At 39.9% G+C, this 23804-nt stretch overlaps 1 protein-coding gene across 1 annotated transcript in view; it reads left to right on the top strand.

Moving 5' to 3' along the window:
* The window catches only part of tle3a (TLE family member 3, transcriptional corepressor a), a 53621-nt gene that overhangs the window by 19439 nt on the left and 10378 nt on the right, over window positions 1-23804 (top strand). The window contains exons 8-16 of the mRNA XM_088340127.1: window positions 4280-4342; window positions 6128-6232; window positions 14266-14467; window positions 15949-15956; window positions 20471-20593; window positions 22377-22427; window positions 22626-22778; window positions 23209-23341; window positions 23425-23600. Coding sequence (XP_088196253.1) covers window positions 4280-4342; window positions 6128-6232; window positions 14266-14467; window positions 15949-15956; window positions 20471-20593; window positions 22377-22427; window positions 22626-22778; window positions 23209-23341; window positions 23425-23600 — 1014 coding nt within the window. The remainder of the gene's footprint in view (window positions 1-4279; window positions 4343-6127; window positions 6233-14265; window positions 14468-15948; window positions 15957-20470; window positions 20594-22376; window positions 22428-22625; window positions 22779-23208; window positions 23342-23424; window positions 23601-23804) is intronic.

Raw genomic sequence — 23804 nt, 5'->3', positions numbered from 1 at the left:
GCCAAAAATACTATTTCAACTCTGGACGATTATGTTTTGAATCAACTCTTTAGCAGGGTACAAGAGTTCATTAATAAAAAGTACATTCCATTCTAAATATTCCCATATGAATAACTAATGATCAATTCATTTTATTGGATGGCTAACCATGTCACAGCTTGTGCAAAAAACACAATTAACTGCTTGTTTTATACCCTGCTGGTGAGTAACTCAAATTAAACTAATACATTCTTACCATTGAATTCATGATTAAGCACATTTTCAAATGATGGGGATCTTTCAATCAATTTAAATTAAATGTATGGTTCTTGAGTTAACCAACTGAGCTCCTAGTGTACTTTTAGTTCAAAATAGATTGTTTTTTCTTAAGTAGAACAAAGTAAAAAAAAAGCCACTTGTAAAATAATCGGATGTTTCCATCTGGACGGCGGTGTTAAGTGGCCTCGGGTGTCGCGTTTTGGGTCATGGGGTCTCGTATCATTCCCCAATCTTGCCGGCGCTGCTCCGAGCTAATACGTCAGGCTGCCAAAACAGCCTGGCATTTCTGCCATGCGTTATAAATAAGCTGGCGGCTGGCGAGGATGAAAAATGGCAGCGAATCCCCATGATGTGTTTGTGTTCCGCAGTGGCCCTGGGATGAACCGCAGCTCATAAATTCCACAGATGATGTAGCTTTGGCGCTGTTATTTTTCTGCTCCCAGTGCAGAGCTTGAACCTGAACACTCTTGTCGAGGAAAAAAAAAAAGACCAGGCAGAGCTAGCCAGCTGTGCTGTGTTTTTACAAGGGGAGGGGGTGCTCACCTCCTGCTTTTTTTCTCCCTTCTTCCAATTTGCTGCATTCATGTGATGGACAGGCCGAAAATTCAATTTAATGACCTGCCTCTGAGCACGTAATATGATTTTAAAGCCTGTTACGGTCAAGGAGAGGTTTCATTTGCATAATGATCCCGGCGAGATAAGACCGACGGCCGTTGCCATGGCGCTTGGGAGACGGGCACAAGAATGGAGGCGGGCCCCCCGGGATGGATGTTGGGTGTGGGGGTGCCTTGTTTTTTGCAGTGACAAATGGACCGAAAAAAAGGCAGCACGACCTGTAATAGTACAGCGGTACCTTTTTAATACGAGCATCTCCGCTCATGAGAATTTCGTAAAATGAGGATTTTTTTCTTTTTTTTTTTTTTTTTTTTAAAAAGCAAAAATCTTGCTCACTTTACAAAGCAAAATCCAGTTTACAAGAGTCCCAGAGACTGCTCATCACCACTCAACGCTATCAGCTCAGTCCAGATAGCCCATGCCCCTCCCGCCATCAGGCACCTGGTTTTGCGGTCTTGCTTTTACCTGTACTCCGTAGTAAGTTCTTTTTAATCGCATCTCTTTAATCACAATTTATAGCCTCTCCATTTCGTGACTTTTTGTGATCATAGCCATAGGTTCAGGAAACAGAAACTGTAAGGTGCCTGAGGAAAAACTGGAGAATGATGACAATCGAAGTGAAGCAAGAAATATGAGAAATCCATGTGTGTCCATACCGAAGGGTACAATCGAGAGGCAGAGTGTGCTGATCACTAATCAGCAAACGAATTTACACAGTACTTTGCTGTAATAATTTTCGAGTGAGGTTATATTCCTGTTGCAAAAAAACTGCAAAGAGGAGGAAGCAGAAAAGCCGGTGTCTACAAAAGGAGATTACAGAGGAGCTAGCTAAGTGGAAGTAAATTGCTGCTTATATTGAAAAATAAAACCTCCAGGAAAGGTTAAACTGATTGTATGACAGCTCTCTAATGACACTTACCTGATGCATTTCTGTAATATTTTTAAGAGGAGACAGAGACGAATCACGCAGTTGTTTTCAAACACATTTTTTCTACAGGGAGTGCAGAATTATTAGGCAAGTTGTATTTTTGAGGATTAATTTTATTATTGAACAACAACCATGTTCTTAATGAACCCAAAAGTCTCATTAATATCAAAGCTGAATATTTTGGAAGTTGGAGTGGGGCTTTTTTAGTTTTAGCTATTTTAGGAGGATATCTGTGTGTGCAGGTGACTATTACTGTGCATAATTATTAGGCAACTTAACAAAAAACAAATGTATACCCATTTCAATTATTTATTTTCATCAGGGAAACCAATATAACAGCTCAACATTCACAAATATACATTTCTGACATTCAAAAACAAAACAAAAACAAATCAGTGACCAATATAGCCACCTTTCTTTGCAAGGACACTCAAAAGCCTGCCATCCATGGATTCTGTCAGTGCTTTGATCTGTTCACGATCAACATTGCGTGCAGCAGCAACCACAGCCTCCCAGACACTGTTCAGAGAGGTCTACTGTTTTCCCTCCTTGTAAATCTCACATTTGATGAGGGACCACAGGTTCTCTATGGGGTTCAGATCAGGTGAACAAGGAGGCCATGTCATTAGTTTTTCTTCTTTTAGACCCTTTCTTGCCAGCCACGCTGTGGAGTACTTGGATGCGTGTGATGGAGCGTTGTCCTGCATGAAAATCATGTTTTTCTTGAAGGATGCGGACTTCTTCCTGTACCACTGCTTGAAGAAGGTGTCTTCCAGAAACTGGCAGTAGGACTGGGAGTTGAGCTTGAGTCCATCCTCAACCCGAAAAGGCCCCACAAGCTCATCTTTGATGATACCTCCACCTTGCTGGCGTCTGAGGCGGACTGGAGCTCTCTGCCCTTTACCGATCCAGCCACGGGCCCATCCATCTGGCCCATCAAGACTCACTCTCATTTCATCAGTCCATAAAACCTTAGAAAAATCCGTCTTGAGATTTTTCTTGGCCCAGTCTTGACGTTTCAGCTTGTGTGTCTTGTTCAGTGGTGGTCGTTTTTCAGCCTTTCTTACCTTGGCCATGTCTCTGAGTATTGCACACCTTGTGCTTTTGGGCACTCCAGTGATGTTGCAGCTCTGAAATATGGCAAAACTGGTGGCAAGTGGCATCTTGGCAGTTGTACGCTTGACTTTTCTCAGTTCACAGGCAGTTATTTTGCGCCTTGGTTTTTCTACACGCTTCTTGCGACCCTGTTGACTATTTTGAATGTAACGCTTGATTGTTCGATGATCACGCTTCAGAAGCTTGGCAATTTTAAGAGTGCTGCATCCCTCTGCAAGATATCTCACTATTTTTGACTTTTCAGAGCCTGTCAAGTCCCTCTTCTGACCCATTTTGCCAAAGGAAAGGAAGTTGCCTAATAATTATGCACACCTGATATAGGGTGTTGATGTCATTAGACCACACCCCTTCTCATTACAGAGATGCACATCACCTGATATGCTTAATTGGTAGTAGGCTTTCAAGCCTATACAGCTTGGAGTAAGACAACATGCATAAAGAGGATGATGTGGTCAAAATACTTATTTGCCTAATAATTCTGCACTCCCTGTAGAAAGTCACAGCGTTGTGAGTCCCAGCTAAAACGGCAAAAGAAAGTGCTGAATAAAAACATTAAGGGGCATGAACATTTTTTACTGTAACAAATTGGTGTGTTCAAGTTACCTAAAGTTACAGTAATTTTACATTAAGCACACAACAAGTGCTTTTGTATCATAAAAAGTGGTGCGCTATCACTCAACCCTCTCCTAATCCCGCAACTCGCAAACTCCTCTGTTATGGTAACTCACATTTTATTTCCTCAACATTATCATATTACTGTATTTTGTATGTTTGATTATTATTTGAACGTGTTATTAGTTAATGCAAAGATGTGATTCATAGCTATTTAGGGTTCTTTTGATTCTTTTGGGAGGTCAGGAACGGGACTTTTATTTTTTGATTGTAATATATCGGAAAAATGTGATCGTTACATGAGCAATCCGAGCTATGAGTACAATCCTGGTACAAATTAAGCTCGTATGTAGAGGTACCACTCTTTTGATATTTTTAACCCTTCCTTGTTAAAATGCCAAGCATGTAAGTAAAGCAAGACGTTTGCTTAACGGGCCTTGGGTGCGGTTGTGCGGTTTAACATGGAGGTTATAAATGCAGGACGCTTCTTCTGGATCCGGCAGCACTTCGCCCGCCCTGGGCCATTGCCGCCGATATCCGTTTAGCGTGGAGTGCACTCTCAGCACAGCTGCGCTTCATCCCCGTGGGCTGGCCTAATGTTTTAAATCTTTCAAATGTCAATATCACGCTGTTTAGAGGATGTTGAGTCAAGCAGTTCTGATTGCCGCAGTAATTGACTTAATCGACGTAAACATCGGAGGCGGGGCTACTTTCCTATTTTCACGTCCTTTCTCCTCTTTTGTCTTGCAGACGGAGATTGCCAAGCGGCTCAATGCCATTTTGGCTCAAATTATGCCTTTCCTGTCACAAGAGGTAAGCTGCATTGCCTTGCGTGTACCAGGTGAAGACACTCAATACTAACATTAAGAACACTCTACAATGAATATGCGGCAGAACCTATAAAGTCCAGCATGAGAAGACTGGCTTGCCTTTTGTTTCAAATGGAAGTGCAAGGTTTTTTCCGAAATTGACTGTCAAATTAATTAGTTCTTGTTAGAACACTTATTTAATTTAGATGTTTCAATCAATGTTAAGCAGGTTAGTGCAACAATTAATCAACTGACTGACAATTTATAGATTAAAAAATATATATTGTTTTAACGGCTATAGACGTCAAAATGCCATATTAATTAGCTGCTGTTGATGACTGTTGATGTCGAAAAATCAATGTGACGTTAATTGCCTTCGATGACTATAGCCGCCAAATATCTCTGATTTTAATTGCTGTTGACGGTTATCAATGTCAAGCTTCTGTTTTACCGTAAATTGGGCTTGTTCGCTGTGAATACGTTTATCAACAACTATTTTACAATACCTAATCAAAAATATACTAATATAAAATATACTATTTCATTTGACTAAATCCAAAAAAGATTTGCCATTTGAAAAGAAATGGAAAAAAATGGAAAATGAATGCTAAGAAAATCTGTACTAAATCTTGGTTACAGCTTTGGTAAATGCAGAATTCTTATCATTGTGACAATGAAGATGAAAATGCTTATGCCGTGAAGTTCTACTATAAGTGAACTAGAAATATGTAATTATAGGAATATGTTTATTCCTTACACAATTTAATAAAAACATAATTATGTTGGGATCGATGGCTATTCCAAAGTTAGCCGTCTTTAGGGAAGGGTACATGGGACATGAATTTATGTACAAGTGTTATCTTGGTATCAATTTCAGAAAGGTTGAGTATTGACATTGCTTAAAAAAAGGATTAAATATTGTATTGGTATTGTTTTCATTTTAAAAGTCCTGTTAAACAAGAATTAAGGCATCTTTTACCTGCTGAAATCTAAAAGGAGCAAATATCAAAATAGTCTTAGGATCAAGTCATGGATTTTTTTTTATTCTGTTTTCACGCTTCACGGATTTCTGATTGGGGGCACCATTTCCTATGGTGTGTCTCTGGCAAGTACAGCCTAGTGGTGCCCATCCCTCTCCAGGTGTTTTTTTGGGGTTAGGGCTTGCCTCCACAACATGTAACGAATAGTACTAGTTTCCAAGAATACCAGTAGCAGGAGAAGCCTCCTAATCGGACTCTGATACAGCACTTTTATCATCTGGTCGCTTTCCTTTTTCGTTGGAAAGTGTCATCCCGCTCTTCAAAGATAAGCCGAATCTTAGCATTGACAGGCAGTAGCGTATGTGTGACAATACAGTACCAATACTAGATTTAAAATCACAATATGCATTGCATATATTTTACTTGAGATAAAAACTTCCCCATAAAATCCTAAAAAGCATCCTCTGCAATCTGACTGGATGAGGTGGCACTCTGGTGTCGAGCATCCTAATAGCACAGAGCACATTCAATTTTGCAACATCCACGTTTCCAAACACAAATTTGCCTCTGCTGATTTGTTTATTTTCTGACCTAAAAAAACTGTTGACCCACATTCTTATTTTTTGGGAATTCCAAAATCAAATGGCCATTTCTGTCCTTTCCCAAACATTGACAATTTGACAATAATTCAATTTTACAACATGTTTGACTGCAGAGGTTCTGCCTATGTCGATATTAGGGCAAATGTAAACTGTGCAATTTTGGGCTTTTCCTAATCCGTCCTTTTTTTTGTATATGTCTTCCCGCAGCACCAACAGCAGGTTGCTCAGGCAGTGGAGCGGGCAAAGCAGGTCACTATGACTGAGCTGAATGCCATCATCGGGGTACGTGGACTTCCCAATCTGCCTCTCACCGTGTGTACCCCCTTTTTTATTCTTTTATTTAAACCTTGCCATGTCAATTATGCATGATTCATATTTGAGAATGCTTTCTATTAATCTGATGTTGTCAAGTGTTGATGAGAAACCTTTATCATACATAAGTTTATTGGTGCAACTAAATGATTGATAGGCATCTTATCAATTAATGGATAACTAATCAAAAACTTGACTTATGCTTTGGGCAGCACAGCGGGGCAGTGGTTAGCGCGTGTGCGGCACAGCTCTGAGGTCATGAGATCTAACCTCCTGTGTGGAGTTTGCATGTTCCCCCTGTGCCTGAGTGAGATGTCTGTCTCTGTGTGCCCTGCGACTGGCTGGCAACCAGTTCAGAGTGTCCCCTGCCCACTGCCCGAAGATAGCTGGGATGGGCTCCAGCACCCCCGCGACCCTACTGAGGATAAGCGGTGCAGATAATGGACTTATGCTTGACGATTCAAGAACTGATAATCTAGTCAAATTATGCATAGATATGGTCCAATTCCACTGAAGTTCCTCTAAGCGAAAAAACCTGACTATTTTTTAATTGAATTGTGCATTAAATTTTCAAATAAAGTCTGACACCAGATATTAACTTCATAGGTGACAATCAGTTACATTTCTTAACCAGGTGGTTAAGAATCAAAAAATAAAGGAAAATTAAATACAGGGACTGATGCCAAACATTTGTAGCATTTCAAGTACACAAAATAATAATAAAATAACAGAATAATTATATGAAAACCCAATATTTTGTTGTCTTACGTTATTGCATTCATAGTTAAAGTACTAACACAACTTAAAAAAAAAGCACTTTAACTTCGGTAACAACGTTTATTTTGCCAGTAACTGTTTTGGATTGCAGTCCTAAATTATTGCCGTCATTCTTAAAGCATTAACTCAAAGGAGATCAAGTCACATTTAGTTGGAAATGTGAACGATCTCACAAACACATTGGATTTCACCAAATAAATTGGAATATAGCGTTGAGCTCTGCAATCTAAACCTAGCCATATATTAAGATGGCCATAGTGATATATTTTTGCTAGTTAATTGTTTGGTTTGCAGACCTATATTATTGCTATCAAAGTTAAAGCATTAACTCAATGTGAAATCAAGCAATTATTATTGCTTCAGTTTCATTTTCGCGGTTTAATGCGTACTTTTTTCCCTAGCTAATTGGAGATAACAAAATTTGCATGATTTTCGGCTATGAGTAAATTGTATCAAATGGTGTAAACCCAGAGTCTTATCCAGTTAAGGCAAAATGTATTGGTATGAAAAAACATCGTAACGAGCCCTTATCTATGCATCTATATCTCAAGAAGGAGTGGACAAAATACAAATACAGTATTTATGTTTGCGGTACGTATTTATATGCTCAAAGCGAAGTCTTGTGTTGCTCCCATTTGGGTCTTTGAGGCCCCCTCGCTGCCCAGTTGCACGTTTCTAAATGAGCGGCTGAGAGCTCTCGAGTATCCTTCTCTCAGACACTATTGCTTTAATTGGTTAAGGTTTTAACAAGGAGCCTTACCGCTCACTGCTGACCTGGATTGCTGCAAGATTTCAAAGGCGGCGGGTGAGCTGACACAATTGGCCCCTTCCGTACCCCATCTGGCACTCATCGATCAGCATGGCCGTTATTGGGTCCGCCCTTGTGCTATTAGCCATCGACTCTGCTTGCACAGTCTTTAGTGGAGGTTGGGTGGCCCCAGAGACTGATTGGATGAGTGGGGTCTCGGATTGGAATTCAATTGATGTCCGCTTGGGGACTTTTTGTTCCTGGACTATTTCTAATCAGGTTTATTTCTACGGAGGTGTCTTGACCATTGAGATTTGTTTGCTTATGGATTGAACTTAATGCTATTGTACTTATGTTACATGCTACAAAACCACTTGAGATTCGCTGACCCCTCCCCCCCTCTTTAAATGTCATCATTATTCTCCTATATGGTTGCAGTGCAGTGAGGACTTGATGTCAATTTTTTTCATTACCAAATTTTCTGCACTATAAGGTGAACTGGATTATAATGACTATCTCCCCCCTAAAAATAGTCTTTTGCTGTGTAAGGCGCATGGAATTAAACTAAAGTAAGAGCTCCCGTAAGTAATCGTGTATAACTGAGCATTTTATTCACACGCACGTTATATTTTCATACGTATGTGTTAGTGCAATGATTGATTAGTCAGGTGTCACTGACCAAAAGCGCAACAAGGTGCCAGAAATGAATGTTTAAAAATGGAACAGAAATTCGTAAAATGTGTAAATGAACACAAAAAGCACAACCCCACACTATTTCACAAAGCAATCAGGCCCTCACCTGAGTCCTGGCCGGTCTTGTAGCTCCTGTATGTTTTCTGAACACCTCACTATCAGTTATTCATGGAGGGGAAGCTCTGCGAGCCTGAGCCAAAGCCTCATGCATATTGTAGAGCAAGGTGGGGTGAAGGAGCGTGCCAGGCAGCCTTCAGGAGATGGTGCCATGCCTTATTGATGGGGCTGAGGGCCTTTAATAGGATGCAAGTAGGGCATACGCACGTGTTGCGACCACGGCCAACACTTCCAGGTTGAGTCGCTAATAGGCAGTGCAGAACTAGCCCAGATTTACGTTTTCTGCAGTTAGTATGTGGAAATGACTTTGGAAATTGATGGTACATGCAAGGTCAGATGTTTTTTCTAAATGGGTGTGAGAAGCAGTAGTGCTAGCAGTGTTTGGCACATCACTTAAAAAAGGTAATTGGTTATAGTTACTTTTTGGAAGAGGTAGTGATAAACTGAGTTGGTTACGAAGTGACTCTATAGTAAAAGTAACTAGTTACCTGGGAAATTAACTATTTCCTTTACTTTAGAAAGTTACCGGATGTCAAAGAATTTGAACTTTTCTGTGCAGCATTCAAGACGAAACAAAATTATGAATTCAAGCTTGTTTGAAAATGTTTAATGAAGTGTTACATGCTGATGTTTTACATTGCAGTGACTAGTCGAAGCTTTAGCAGCAGTGTAAAAAGAGTCTTTTTTTCATTTTAGGATTCTTGTTACTCGAAAAATCAACCTTTTAAGACTAGCAAAACCTGAGTTACTTTTAAGAAAGTTTGCTTATTTTAAGTATTGTTTTAAGATATTCATTCATTTTTTCATTCATTATCTTCACCGCTTATACTCAGTAGGGTCATGGGGGTGCTGGAGTGGGCAAGGGACACGCTGAACCGGTTGCCAGCCAACGCAGGGCACACAGGGACAGTCAATTCCCTCGCTCATTCACACCTAGGGACAATTTGGACCGGCCAATTAACCTGACATGCATGTCTTTGGAATGTGGGAGGAAACCGGAGTGCCCGGAGGAAACCCAGGCAAGCACAGGGAGAACATGCAAACTTCACACAGGAAGTTCGATCTCATGACCTCAGAACTGTGCCTCACAAGCGCTAACCACTGCACCGCCGTGCTGCCCTGTTTTTCCTCATTTGTTAAAGAAACAAGTATCTTTAAATTAAGCATAATTATGTTACAGGAGGTGCTAGAATACTATTTCAAGATATTTTGCTTTTGTTCTTCGAAGAATCATCCTTAAAACAGCAACACTTTTCTATTTTAGGTAGAGTTTTTATTGTTTTAAGAAATTGTATCATTTTTCTCATGTAAAATATGAATTGTCAGCCTTTAAATAGTTTATTGTTATTTTAATTAATGTTTTCGAACTTGTTTTGGGAATTTTTTTTTAAAGAGCTAAACAATCTTCCATCTTCGAGATAAAACACTTTTTCACATTTTCTTCATTTATCAAAACGAGTAAAAAGACGTTAACATTAATAAAAATAGAATTAAAATATGTATAATTTTCTGTAATGGGGGTATGATTTTGTGGGTGGTTTTCTAATTAAATGTACAATGATTGTGTATTACTCTTTCCTTAAATAGAAATTGTATCCAAATAGCAACGATGGGCAATTACTGATATAAGGTCTTGTTTTGGAATCAGTTCTTGCGATGGTAGCCAATACTTGGAATGCCCAACAGTGATCCAACAATCCGGAACCTAAAAATAAAAGGAATAGAGAATTGAAACTAAATAAATTAAATATTAGGGTTACATATTAATATATACAGCTATTTTATTTAACATAATTTTCATTTTTGCAGAGGGAAAAATTCATTTAATGTATAAATTATAACATTAGTTGTTATCCGTATTGATGACTACCCAACATAGTATAGTAAGTATTTATCAGTTGTATATTTTGAAAGTCTTTTTTCCAAATGAACAATGCTTGGGCTAATATTTTAATGGAGTCCAAGTGTCCCCCAGTCCTCATGACAGAAGATTAAATTTGAGGACATGGAAGTGACTCCTTTATTTATTATGTTCTTCATTTATGAGCGTCTAATGAGGGCTGTTGCTGATCAAGCATGCATATTAGCTGCGGGTGGCTCGTTAAACACAACAAGCAAGGATGGTGCTCCCCTGCTTGACGGCCCCTCATTTCCCTCACCGACCAAATAAATCATTCTGGTGGCCTGAATGTAAAATTGTATTGACAAGTTACAGCATCAGTGTTGATGTTGCTTTGACAATTTTGGGCTGACTAGACAGTAAACGATAACTACTGTCCCAGAAAATCAACTTAACTTTTGGAATTGTTAAGTTTATTATGTCTTTTAAATGTTGGACACCTGCAAGGGGAGTTTCATAGGGTGACAGTTAATCATTTTGCCTATTATTGCGCACTGTAGTTCATTGTTTTGACTATTATAAACTCTCTACATCAGTATCACTATCAGACAATCATGTTGCTGTTCTTTGATTATCACATCCCTTCGGGTGGATCTCATTTTGAAACCTAGGAGATTTAATTGTAAAATATGTCTCGGGGGAGTGCCTTTAGAACAGTTTCAAAGTTCTTATGTATTAGATTTGGGATCTCTCCCCTGTTTTACTTACGCATTCAAAATCCAGTGATGTCTTCTCTTCTTATTTTGAATTACTATTAAACGTTAAACTTATCATGGACTGAAGACAATTTAAATATATAATTATTGTTTTTTCCACTTTCACTAATGTGTATCAATAAGGTAGTAGTTATGACCTCAAGTATTTTTTTTTAATATTGTTAGGTTGCGCCTCAAAATGTTAAAAGTACTTACCGAACTGGTTCTATAATATAAATGGAAAATGTAAATTAGTGGTGTTTGATACCACTTGTTTAGAGAAAACTAGTTCTAATAAAATAGGTCACTTTTGAGCTGACTTTATTACAAAAACGATACTTTTTGGGTCTATCAAAAGTAATGTTTGATGGCACACTTTTTCAGACTAAAAAAAGACACGATCCGTAAATCTTGTGTTGTCATTGGTATTGACAACCGAGATACCATTAGAACGTAAAATGTCTTTACTTCTGCAAGGAAGTACCGTTAGATCACAACGAAAAATGTTCTAATTAATACTGCGTTTAATTATTAGCCATTATTATTTATTTGTTTTAAGGTTCCTGATTTTTAGAAAAAACTAGAAAGCTGCGTATAACTGTCATGAAGTAAACGCTTATTTTAAAATCAATTTTTTTCAGGACACCACGACTACCAAAAAATAAGTGCGTGCGTGCGTGTGTATTTTTTCTTAAACTAAAACCAACAATAAGTTTATTTATAACAAATTCAGGAAATTATATCCCTTTAACACTTAGACAACACGATTGAGATAAAGCACTGACAAGAATTTATTTCGGAGATGGTTAAATTTTCACATAACAGCAGCAACATACTGCTTTCCGCCACCATTATGATTACACATACCTTGAAATAGTTGGGTATCGGCGCAGGTACCTCCAAACAGTACTTAGATTCCAGTCAGACGTAATACATACTTGGTATAATTTTCCACAAAGGTTTGCGCACTTGTATTGATATCATATGGGGAAGAAACGGGATTAAACATTCCTGCTTCAAATTAAAGCGTTCAGATACCATTGTGCTTTTTAACGACAAGGTGACGGCAGCCATTTCCCAACGCAAAGTCCTTCACCTAGTAAAAAACAAACCAAAAAAAAGCTAAGAATTGAAAACTTGGGCTCCGCGCAGATTCGCCTTGCTTTCGATTCTTTAGTGCCCGGTATCAGCATAACGGTGATAATGGCCGCTGATTGAAGCCATTCTTGTAAAAGTAGGGGGATGCATGTCGTAACGGGGGCTGAATTATTCAACTGGCTTGCAGACGGGTAATAAATTGCGGATGTTTTTATTGGCGTCTCTGCTAAGTATTATTTAACCTTGCTTTAAACTGCTTACTTCCATGATGAGGGGCTTTTAACTGCCTTCCATTTCCCTGCACCTTTCAAATATTGATGGCGGATATGGGAGGGTTAAGTTTGTGCCAGAGTGGGCCCCCACCTCAGGCTCGCCCATGACCCATTCTCGTCCAGACACAAACCAAAGCACGTGCTAGCTCTTACCACTTAGCGTTCCCTACTTCTGTCTTTTTTATTTTTTTACGTTTTTCTGTGCAAATGCTTCATGTTGGTCAGACTCGTACATTCCTGGATTCCTGCACATCCCGGCACGGTTTTAAAAGAGGGAAAGCTTAAAGTGCTACGTTGCAGCACCGTGCCATTTTCCCCCAAGTAAAATGTTTACTCTCCATTAAGTGCAGGTAGACACAAAGTGGCTCTTTGTCGTCGCCCGGCAGTCGAGCGTGCGTTTGTTTTGTAGATGCTGTAGAACACAAGTTTTCATGTTTATCCGGAGTACAGAAGTAGGTCAGCCTAGGTTTGCCTTTTCAGTGCTACAATGTCTCGAGTAATCTACCCAAATCAATTAAAATCTATTTGCTTGTTTTTTTTTTTTTGTTTTTTTTTCAAAGATTGCCTAACTGATTCTACACTCTAAATGGGAAATGTAAACTAGTGATGTTTGATACCATTTGTTTAGACCGGGGGTCAGCAACAAGTGGCTTTTTGGTGCAGCATACGGCTCCTTGGTGCTCCCTTGTGGCTCCTTTGGGCTTTGTCAAAAATGTTTGATTACGGGAAAACGATATGGTTTATATAGGAGGGCAAACATGACACAAGTGGTCTTAACATTTTCCTATAAATATAGATATATACAGTGTGTAATATATATATATATATATATATATATATATATATATAACAGTGATCCATTCAAATGATGATTGACACATTGGTTAGCCAATGAAACGCCGGTAAATAAATCCCAGCATACACCGCGGACTACTTGGCGTTCGGGGGAAAATCTAGTAGGCGGCTGCAAGTTAGTTGCAAGACTTTGTGAATTAATATTGTTCCATAAATAAGGCACACTGTATTAAAAGGCGCATGGTCAGCTTTTAAAAAAAATAAGGCTTTTAGGTGCGCCTTATAGTGCGGAAAATACGGTACTTTTGTTTTTTTGGGGGTAAATTTATTCATAATTTTAAACAAGTATCTTTAAATTAAGCATTATTATGTTACAGGAAGGGTTAGAATACTATTTCAAAATATTTTGCTTTTGTTCTTCGAAGAATCATCCTTAAAACAACAACACTTTTCTATTTTAGGTACAGTTCTTATTGTTTCAAGAAATTGTATCATTTTTCTCATGTAAAATAAGAAATGTCAGCCTTTAAATAGTTAATTGTTATTTCAATTAATGTTTTCGAACTTGTTTTGGGAAAATTTTTTTAAAGAGCTAAACAATCTTCCATCTTCTAGATAAAACACTTTTTCACAGAAGAAGTTTAAGCTTTAACTACCAGATCCAAATATATTCATGATTGTCATTACCAAGACACCTTTTTGTGGTATCTTGACAATTTACAACATTTCTAATGTAATGTCATGTCTTTTTGTATAGCCTAAAACGTCTCAAAGGACTGCACAGACCACCATTACGACAAAGCCCTCCCTTATAAATTAAAAATATGTAAATGATTAAAATAGTTCCCGATGAGCACTTGACATCATCATGTGTTTAGTGGTATGCTTCCTGCCTTTTCCCTCCGACCCACTCGGTGTGTTGTGTTGGCCGACAGCAGCAGCAGCTCCAGGCGCAGCACCTTTCCCACGCCGCTCACGGACCTCCCGTCCAGCTACCCCCGCACCCCTCTGGCCTGCAACCCCCTGGAATCCCCCCTGTGGCAGGCTCGGGGTCTGGCTTGTTGGCACTGGGCGCCCTGGGCAGCCAAGCCCACCTACCGGTCAAGGACGAAAAGAACCACCATGATCTTGAACACAGAGGTAAGTTCCAATTAGTAAATTATTTTGTTATTCCCAAATTCCTAAACATGCAAAATGTGAGGAGGTATATTACGATTTGGCCTGGAGAGGGATGTGCTCCGCCAGGCTGTACTTACCCAAGACACACTACAGGAAGTGGTGCACCTATGATCCTGGCGGTTAAGGGATCCGTAAGCGGTCATATTCCAATTATTCATAATGCACAGCAAGTCTTTTCTTTGTCATCCAGAGCTGTGACGACTTTGGAGGAACACCAGCCATTTGCCATATTGTTTTATGTGTTAGTCAAATAAGTTACGAGAGTTTTAGGTGGATTTTTGGTAGTTTTTCAGGAGAATGCCTAGGCGTTTTGTCGCAGGTGGATGCAGTAATGGTACAACAAAGGGTGAGCAGCCAAAAGGGTCTACCAGGCAAAGACGACACACAGAAAGCTGCCAACAGGGTGCTGATCAATGAAAGGCGGCTGAAGCCCCGGCAAAAAAACACGAATTAACACGCAGTGAGCAGCCAGGCTAACTGGGAACCAACACCGAAAATCAGCAAAGGCTACGGAGATAAACGTGAGCTGGCCAGGAATAAACCACGGGACACTGCAAAACCAGTGCCAAAGCCAGGCTAGCCAGCCAAACAACACATAGTAGGCATCCAATAAGCGCCGAGCAAGCTAAACAGAAAAGCCTTCGGCAGCCCCGAGGTTAACGGGAGATATCCAGATAAAATAATACCAACTGCTAAACGTCCAGCGAAAAACACAGATGAAAAGCCACAATCGCCTGCCTAAAAGTGGGCTGTGGCAAAAAAACGAGCGCACGCTGTCACGGCGGGAGCTAAACTTGGCCCACACAGCTTTCAGAGGTCAAAGCACGCAACTCCGACAAAACGGTCACAAGGCCCCTAGCGACATATGAAGAAAAAAGTTCCTATTTCTCCAAGCAGAAAAGAGCTGTATGCAATTGCTGATCAGTACAATTACTGTCTGTTTTGGTAATGGGATTTGCAATTTAGGAAGTGTTGTGTTCCTTCTATGACGTCGCAGCTCCAGAGAACACAAGCGAGACTTGACTTGACTTGTCTTGACATGGGCCAACTTTGAGACTAAACCTCTCGAGTGTACTGGTGCATGGAATATTGTGCAACATATTTGCATAATTGTGGGGAGAAACAATAATTGAAAATAATCCGTATGGGAATACTTTTAATGTTTGATAAGGTTATAAAACGGCAAGGTGTCTCTGCATAGGAGCGTCGAGGCCCTTAGGTGATGAGCGCGTCATGTCTGTTCACATTCTGTCTGGGTAATGAGCTGATGCATCCACAACTGCATAAGCGACTCAACAGCTTTAGCAAAGCCTGATGACGCCAGAACATTCTGCCGCGGGGGAGCGTCTGCTATTATATGCTAACCGTAGTCTCTTTCTCTTTTTTACGCTCGACTTGGTCTTCAACTGCGTGACCCCGCCGTGGTGATGCTTGCCACGCAGAGAGCACGGTGAGTCTAAGTTAAACATTCTTTCTGCAAATGCCTAAATGTGGTCAACGTCACAGGAAACAAAAACTAAACTGAAAAGTTTAACTTTAAAGGGACACTGTGTAATATTGGACCACCAAATGTCGCTGGATTTTGTAGTGCAAACCTAAAACAAGTGGTACAAAGCACAAGGAATATCACAAACTACACAGACTGACCAAACTGCACCATTTTTCTTATTTTTCTGTTCAGCCTTTCTCAAGGTTTCTGGTTTTTGTGGGTACCCGTAGCAGCAAGATGGAGGACAAATACACATTTCTCGACCTACAACTATTTAACAATAATGCATATTTATAAAATATGCATGTCTATATGATCATGTATTTTGCTTGTTATTCAAATAAATATGGATTTTATGCTGTTTTTTTTTTTTTAATGCCACTAAGAGGCGCAAAATAATACACAACGTCTCTTTAATGAAATAAAATGCTTTTTAAAGGACAACTCCAGTTACATATGGGAATAACCTAAAGTCCATTCGTTATTGAAGACATTTTCTTCATGAGCTTTTAGATGTTATCTTAAATGTATTTCTTTTAGCCTTGGTGTACATGGCATGATGAATAGGGCAAAATTCATTCATGAATTGTTTAATTTCTTACATAATACATTGTTGCCTTTTCAATCTCCAATTGTGAAACCTAAATATGCTCCTAAATAGACACTACCCACCCAAGTAAAAAAAAAGTCCATTTGAAAGTACCGTATTTTACGCACTATAAGGCGCACCTAAAAGTCTTAATTTTTTTCAAAAGCTGACCGTGCGCCTTATAATACAGTGCGCCTTATATATGGCTCAATATTAAATCGCAAGGTCTCGCAACTTACGCAACAGCCGCCGACTCGATTTTCCCCTGAACGTGGAGTAGTCCGCGGTGTATGCTGGGATTTATATACCGGCGTTTCATTGGCTAACCAATGTGTCAATCATCATTTGAATCGATCGCTATTGGCTAAAGTTATTCGAAGCCTCGGATAGGCTAGAGGGCCGAAACAAACCCTGCAATTGGCTGAAAAAGATGACTGAATAGCAAGCTTGCTTAACTACTCCATAAAGAAACATGTTTCATTAGTCTGCATTTGTAGATATTTTACTCTCCTGGATTTACTACACTCTTGGTTGTAAGAAGACCATGGTTGCGTATCATTATTGAACGTGAGAACTTAGGTGAGCTATGCGGCTTTATATTTTCCTGATATCTTGTTTTAGAACGATCTTGATGTTGCTGTGATGAGTTGAGTGAATTAAACTCAATTCCAAGTGTTTATTGTCATATGCACAGTAAAGTTGCGAGCGAAAAAGAAAATAGAAACTAAGAAATGTTTGGCATTTCTTGAATCCCAAGACTTTAACCTTCCGAATGATATTTGAAATGCTGCATTTGACTGACATTGTACGGACAACGCATCCGCACGTGTCTACGACACGTATTTGGTTCTTTGCAAGCTTTGGGAATGTTAAGGGGGTAATCAGTTTGACTGAATCATCTGACTGTTTTGTCGACGTTCCCATTGTAGCGCCTTATAATCCGGTGCGCCTTATCTATGGAAGATATAGGACCAAAAACTATTTTTGGGGGGTGCGCCCTATAGTGCGGAAAATACGGTATATAAAAAAAATAATTTTTACAAGTAACAATTTCTTATTCTGTAGGCAGTTTTTTTGTAATCAATTGAGGTATTATCTTTATTTATTTGTGGCAAGTGTTTTTAAAAATATAAGGAAATGAGAAAAAATATCCCTAAAATAAACAATATTTTTTGACTACAGAAAAAAATATTATTATTATTATTTTAATGTATTTTTTCTCAATTCTAAGTACACTAAAACGTGTAGTCAAAACACATGGAAATGAGAAATATAATACTTAATATGAACAAAAGACCAAAAAGTCCGATGATTTAATTTCTTCTTTTACACCTTTTTTTTGTTCCCTCAATTTTAAGTGTACTATAACGTCTACAGAATTCTTCAAATCCGCAAAGGTATCCTCCAACAGAACCACAAACATTGTGTTTTAAAATCAGATATTACACTTGAGTCATCATTTATACTAAAACACCACAGCCTTTCATTGAAAATACTTCTCGACATATACCGTAATGACTATTTTAGAGAAAGTCCCATACAGCCAAATAAAGTATTCTTAAAGTGTAATGAGATTTACGCAATACCTTCATCAACCTTATACTGCAATATTTGCTGATATCACTTGTGTGTTTTTGAACTCTATATCGCCTTGTTGTGCACTCTGATTGCTTGGCAGTTCACTTGAGTTCAGTAAGGTCAATCCAGAATGTTGAACCCTGCAAACGGAAACGATGGTAGTCATGGCGACGTGCTTAGAGGCGATGTCATTTCATCACAATTGCAGAATGACTAGGCCGTACCCGCCTTAAAGGATTTATTTGATCCCTTCCACCGGCCCTCTTGTTTACCGGCTCCGGCTTGGCATGTGATTGATATTTAGAGGCTCAAAAGTGTTTTGATTTCCTAGTGGGCGGAGCTCCTGTTGTCAGCTCGCAATAGGCGTGGGAGATCAGCCCCCTCGGATCAAAAGGTTCAGTCATGTCTGAAGAAATGGAACTCCCGTGGTGATTAGCGGGCCCTTTTTTTGTTTGTTTGTTTTTGTGCTCCGGTCCCAGGTCATCCGATAGCCGAGTGGTGACTCTGGTTAATGAGTCACGCTAAGCATCCCTTTAAAGGTCAAATTATACAGACGGTGGCCTGTTGCCCGGGCTGCCAGTCCGTCGGCCATTGTTCGCTCCTTCAGTTTGCTGCAGACTTGTCCACATTACAGCTTTGTTCTCCGTGGGGGGATGCTGGAAATGGGCCCGGTCCGTCGCAGTCCGTTGGCGACAAGAACGCCAGCCTGTCCCACGGTACCGTGCCCGCTGGCAATGTGAGGCTTGTCTTTCGGTTTCAGAGTTGACACGGCGCCTGAGCTCGGCAATCAATGCCCGCAACATCCACATCCCCCCCTTTCTGAAAAGACCCTCTGTTCATCCGCAACACTCTGCTCATGTCCCCGTGAAGTCGTTTGTTGTCCGGCTATGAGAAGGAGGGAGCCAGGCTTAGAAAAAGAGCTATCCTTTCCTTTCAGCCGGGATAATGGACCGTTCTGTAACACTAGGCTTCGACAAAACCGGACCGCATCGGGCTCTTTAGCGCTCCCTACTGGCTCCCAGGAGCGTATCTAAAGAATGTTCATATTGAAAAAGATGCTATCTCAGGAGTATCTGCTTTTTAAAACATAGAATACAGGTTGTCGCCTCGAACACAGCAAAGTCCGATATTGTGACGTGAAGTCGTGGCTCTGAGCCTTGAACTCCTGCCTAAGAAACATAGGTGCTATGCAAAACTGCGGCGGGCCGCTTTAAGGCTTGTTTCCTTTCTTTCCTGTGTCCCCTGTGTTAGAGATGAGCTGTTCAGGTTTAAGCTCCGCCCCTTTTAAAGGGACCGCGTATCAATGCAATTCAGCCTCTCGCTACACCCCTGATTTCAACACTGGAGTTACATTAAACGGGTAAGAACCCAATCCAGTCATAGGCCCTGATTTTGTAACAAAGTTGCTGTTTAAGTGTCTTCTGACTTTTTAGTATATATCTGGAATGACACCACTGCAACATTACTGTGTTTGGTTGCTCAGGCAAGAGAGAGGAAAGACGATACTGCTGTGTTTTACCCAGGCACAGACTTGTTTGGCATTTTAACAGAAATCAAACTTCAACTCTATTAATTGGATTTTTTTTACCGTACCTTTTAAATGGGTTCCCGTTTTAATTTTTTTTAGATGCATTTTGCGTTCAATCGCACTTTGTTGTCCAAGGGCACGTTATGCACATCCCATTTTGTTGTTGTTTTTTAAAATCCTAAAACTAAAAAGGAAATTAAATATTGGATTTATTTATTGAATTTGTTTAATTTTATCAAAGCAAACAAACCTATCGTGATTCATTAACAATATGAGAAAGTTAAACTTGAGACGGTATACAACAACACAGTAGTCACGTAGTGCATCATTCTCCACAGGATGCGCTGCTTAAAATGTAGTCATTTTGATAGTAGGCTAATATAAACACACAGCATGTGTTACATTCATCATGTGGCTTATAAAAGGGTTTTAATTTTTTGCAACTCCCGACTAATTATTTTTTGTTTTTTGGTCGAATCTGGCTCTTTCAACTTTTTGGGTTGCCAATCCCTGGGCTATGAGAAAGAGGAAGCCTGGCTCGGAAAAGGAGCTATCTTTTGCTTTCAGCCGAGATAATGGCCGTTCTGTTACATGGCCAGAGACGGTTTCGGGATAAGCTCGGGCAGCTGCGTTTTAAGAGCCTGCGGCATCAGTAATAGCACGGACGAGGCACATTTTAGTGTTTGCTTTGGCGTAGGGGCGTTCCCTGTGAGCCACTTGTAACGGATGAATGATTTGACTGGTAGATAAAAAGCTAATAAAGCCGTTGTTTACTTTCAGAATAACTCCATATCGCCGGCGGAGAGTTTACGCACGGCCAGCGAGAAGCACCGTAGCTCTTCGGACTACAGCTTGGAATCCAAGAAGCGCAAAGTGGAAGAGAAGGACAGCATGAGTAGATATGTATGTGACCACACCCAAACAGATCCATGCAACTGCTAATGTGGAGTAAACTTTTTTTGGACTGGCAAACGTGTTGGTATACATAAACACCTGCAATTGGCCAGTTGACTCGCATACTTGTCAACCTGTACGTTTTTGCTGTACAAAGTACGTTTATTATGCATTTTAAGATGTGTACGACTTTCAAGAAAATCTGTACGGAAAAACGCAAATTTGTCAATTATAGGTACCATCCGGTATACTCCGACTATCACAAAACGGCAAATCAATCAAGTCAAACGAGTTCGCCGCGGTAGCCTCTATCTCGGTATTGTTTTTTCGTTGCAAACGAAGTGAGTGGTTAGACCGCGCGTATGCGTCTGCCGCCTGGGGATTTCCCATCATGCATTATTCTGTGGTAGTTGTGTAGTGAAAGAAAGTCGGTCTCTTTTTAGAGAACCGGCTTTTTCGGCTCAACTCATTAGAGCCGGCTCTCAAACGGCTCACTTGCTTTGCATTATATTAAGAAATTATTATGTTGTATAAAGAAGTTAAGAAAAGAAGTATAAAAGGAGAAAATGAAAAAAGACAGGTTTGTGGTTATCCCTTTAATCAGTATATTACCAACAATAATTTAATGCAGAAAATAAATTAATAATTTGAATAAGAACATTTATTATTCTACTTCATTATATTTGCATTTATTTTTTCCTTCTACAGTGAACGTCCAAGCTACTTAATTTTTAACTCTTTTTTTAATAATAAACCTCATTCATGTCGCAACTCAATATCTCACAACAAAATGTTAATTAACAATTTATATTAAATAACAAAACACATGTTCAATATAACATGTTAAACTACATAAATAAACACGTTTGAAAAAAAAAATATGGTGTAAGATTATTTTGTAAGGGAAAATATGACTGATTTTAAGGGCATGGAGCCCTGGAGGTTGACAGGTATGGACTCTGCGCATATTCTGGACTTAGTCATGCATTTATCATAGGTTGCCTGTTCCTGCAACATCAATCATTTACCAAGAAATATCAAAACCAAATAATACTTTTTGTTTATGTGTGTCATGCTTCTTTGTTTTACTAGAATATCTAAAACTAGTGTCCTTTTTCTGCTCTAAAAATTTGGTTACGTTATAACTAGAATCTTCTCCTTTAATGCCAATAACTAACTTCATCTTGTGTCAATTCAAACATCTGGTTGGTTGGTTAAATCTCTTAACCGCTTGGGTCGTAGGGGCACCACTTCCCCTGGTGTGTCTTGGGCAAGTACAGCCTGGTGGTGCCCATCCCTCTCCAGGCCAACAAAATTGACCTAATGTATATTACAGGGTATAAATAAAACATAATATATATTTATATATGAGATGATTACATCTAAACTTATTAAATTATATCTTCATAAAGCACTCATAGGCTTAATCCAAAAAGTACAATAAATACCTAGCATCTTTTATTTCCTGATAAATAATTTTGTGCAGGCAATATTACCTTAAATGTCAAATGACGCTCATGCACGGTGATGGCAGTAAATAACAAAAATATGATGAAAAAAATCAAAGATTATTTGAATTTTGAACATGCCCGATATAAAGTAGGTCAAATATTGTAGTTTTGCTTTACAAATACTGGAATTTATATTGTGAAGAACCTCTATTACTAAACTAGAAAGTATGAATCAACATATTTGCCCGTAAAAAAGCTTTTCTCCACGCCAGTTCAATGCCTCTGTAAACTGACGACTTCTTTCAAAATCTATATGTTTACATGAACTGTTTCCTTTACAGGACAGCGATGGAGAGAAAAGTGACGACTTGGTGGTAGATGTTTCTAATGAGGTAAGAATACACGTTGTCTGTGTCAACAACTGCTTAAATAATGGTAGACAAAAAAATGATGGCTATCTACCCATTGCAGGGTTTAAGGGTGCTCTGGAGCTTTGCTATATAGTGGGGAACACTGTTCTTACCATGCAAACATGCTCTACTAAACTACTTGAGAGCAAGCTCATCGATAAACCTTCAAACCATTTTCAGGACCCCGCCACACCTCGGGCCAGCCCGGCACACTCACCGCCTGAGAACGGCATCGATAAGCCCCGACCCCCCAAGAAAGACACACCCAACAGCCCGGCTTCAGTGGCGTCCTCCGGAAGCACTCCATCCTCCAAGGCCAAGGAGCTCAGTCATGTAAGTTGGCCCAAACTAGGCCAGAAAGGGCTTTAAAGGCAAAAGGATGTGTCTGAGTAAATCCAGTACGTTTTTGGCTGTGGATTAGGGAATAGCTGTCTATGCTCTAAGTGCATGACTAAACGTCAGGGATAATATTGTCCTGTTTCGGGATCAGTCAGGTCTTCGCTGTTAATAGCTCAATGTATTTAATGACTCCAGGATTTTTTTCCTCCCGCTTCCTCGCTAAAAGATTAAAGCCAAAGCAGTAAAAGGATAAAAACTGCCTATCCCCATTGTGCTTGTAATAGGTTTTGGAATAAATAGCAGTTTATGGCTGTCCTGGTCAGCGCGCATTGTCAGAATTAGACCGGATTAAGTACAGTTTGCTCTCAGATGGTCCATCCCCACACTGATTTTGAACGGTCTGGTTCCACCGTTCCCTCCACAGAACGACAAATCCTCCACGCCAGGCCTGAAGTCCAACACTCCCACCCCTCGTAACGACGCCCCCACCCCTGGCACAAGTTCCACACCTGGGCTTAGACCCATCCTGGGCAAACCACCAGGCATGGAGGCTCTCGGTTGGTAACATTATCCCTTCTAGTTGTAAAGTTTTGCCATCCTGTAAATGCTCAACCTCTTTCAACGTCTCATTGGTTTACAGCGGCCCCTGCCTTGCGTACGCCTCTTTCTATTGCGGGCTCCTACCCTACACCCTTCGCCATGATGGGTCATCATGAGATGAATGGAGGCCTGACCAGTCCCGGGGTGTATGCGGGTCTGCACATTTCCCCTCAGATGAGCGCCGCAGCGGCTGCAGCCTATGGACGCTCCCCCATGGTAAGTTAGCATCTTTTTTTGAATATTTGGTTACTGGCAGGTGGGCAAACAGTTCAAATTGGTGTGCTCAAAAACAAAAAACTAGCAGTGTATGACTGGCATAAGAAATCATTGATGATCAGTGTCTTAAAATACATCATACATTCTTCCAAAATTATTTTTTGAATGAGTCTCTAATTTGATTTAAGTGCCCATATCCAACCC

This window comes from Urocampus carinirostris, chromosome 7 (genome assembly GCF_059441175.1).
Source record: "Urocampus carinirostris isolate Australia breed hairy pipefish chromosome 7, RoL_Ucar_1.0, whole genome shotgun sequence".
Classification (NCBI taxonomy): Eukaryota; Metazoa; Chordata; class Actinopteri; order Syngnathiformes; family Syngnathidae; genus Urocampus; species Urocampus carinirostris.
Note: the sequence above shows the minus strand (reverse complement) of the source record. Positions and strands in the feature narration are given on the sequence as shown.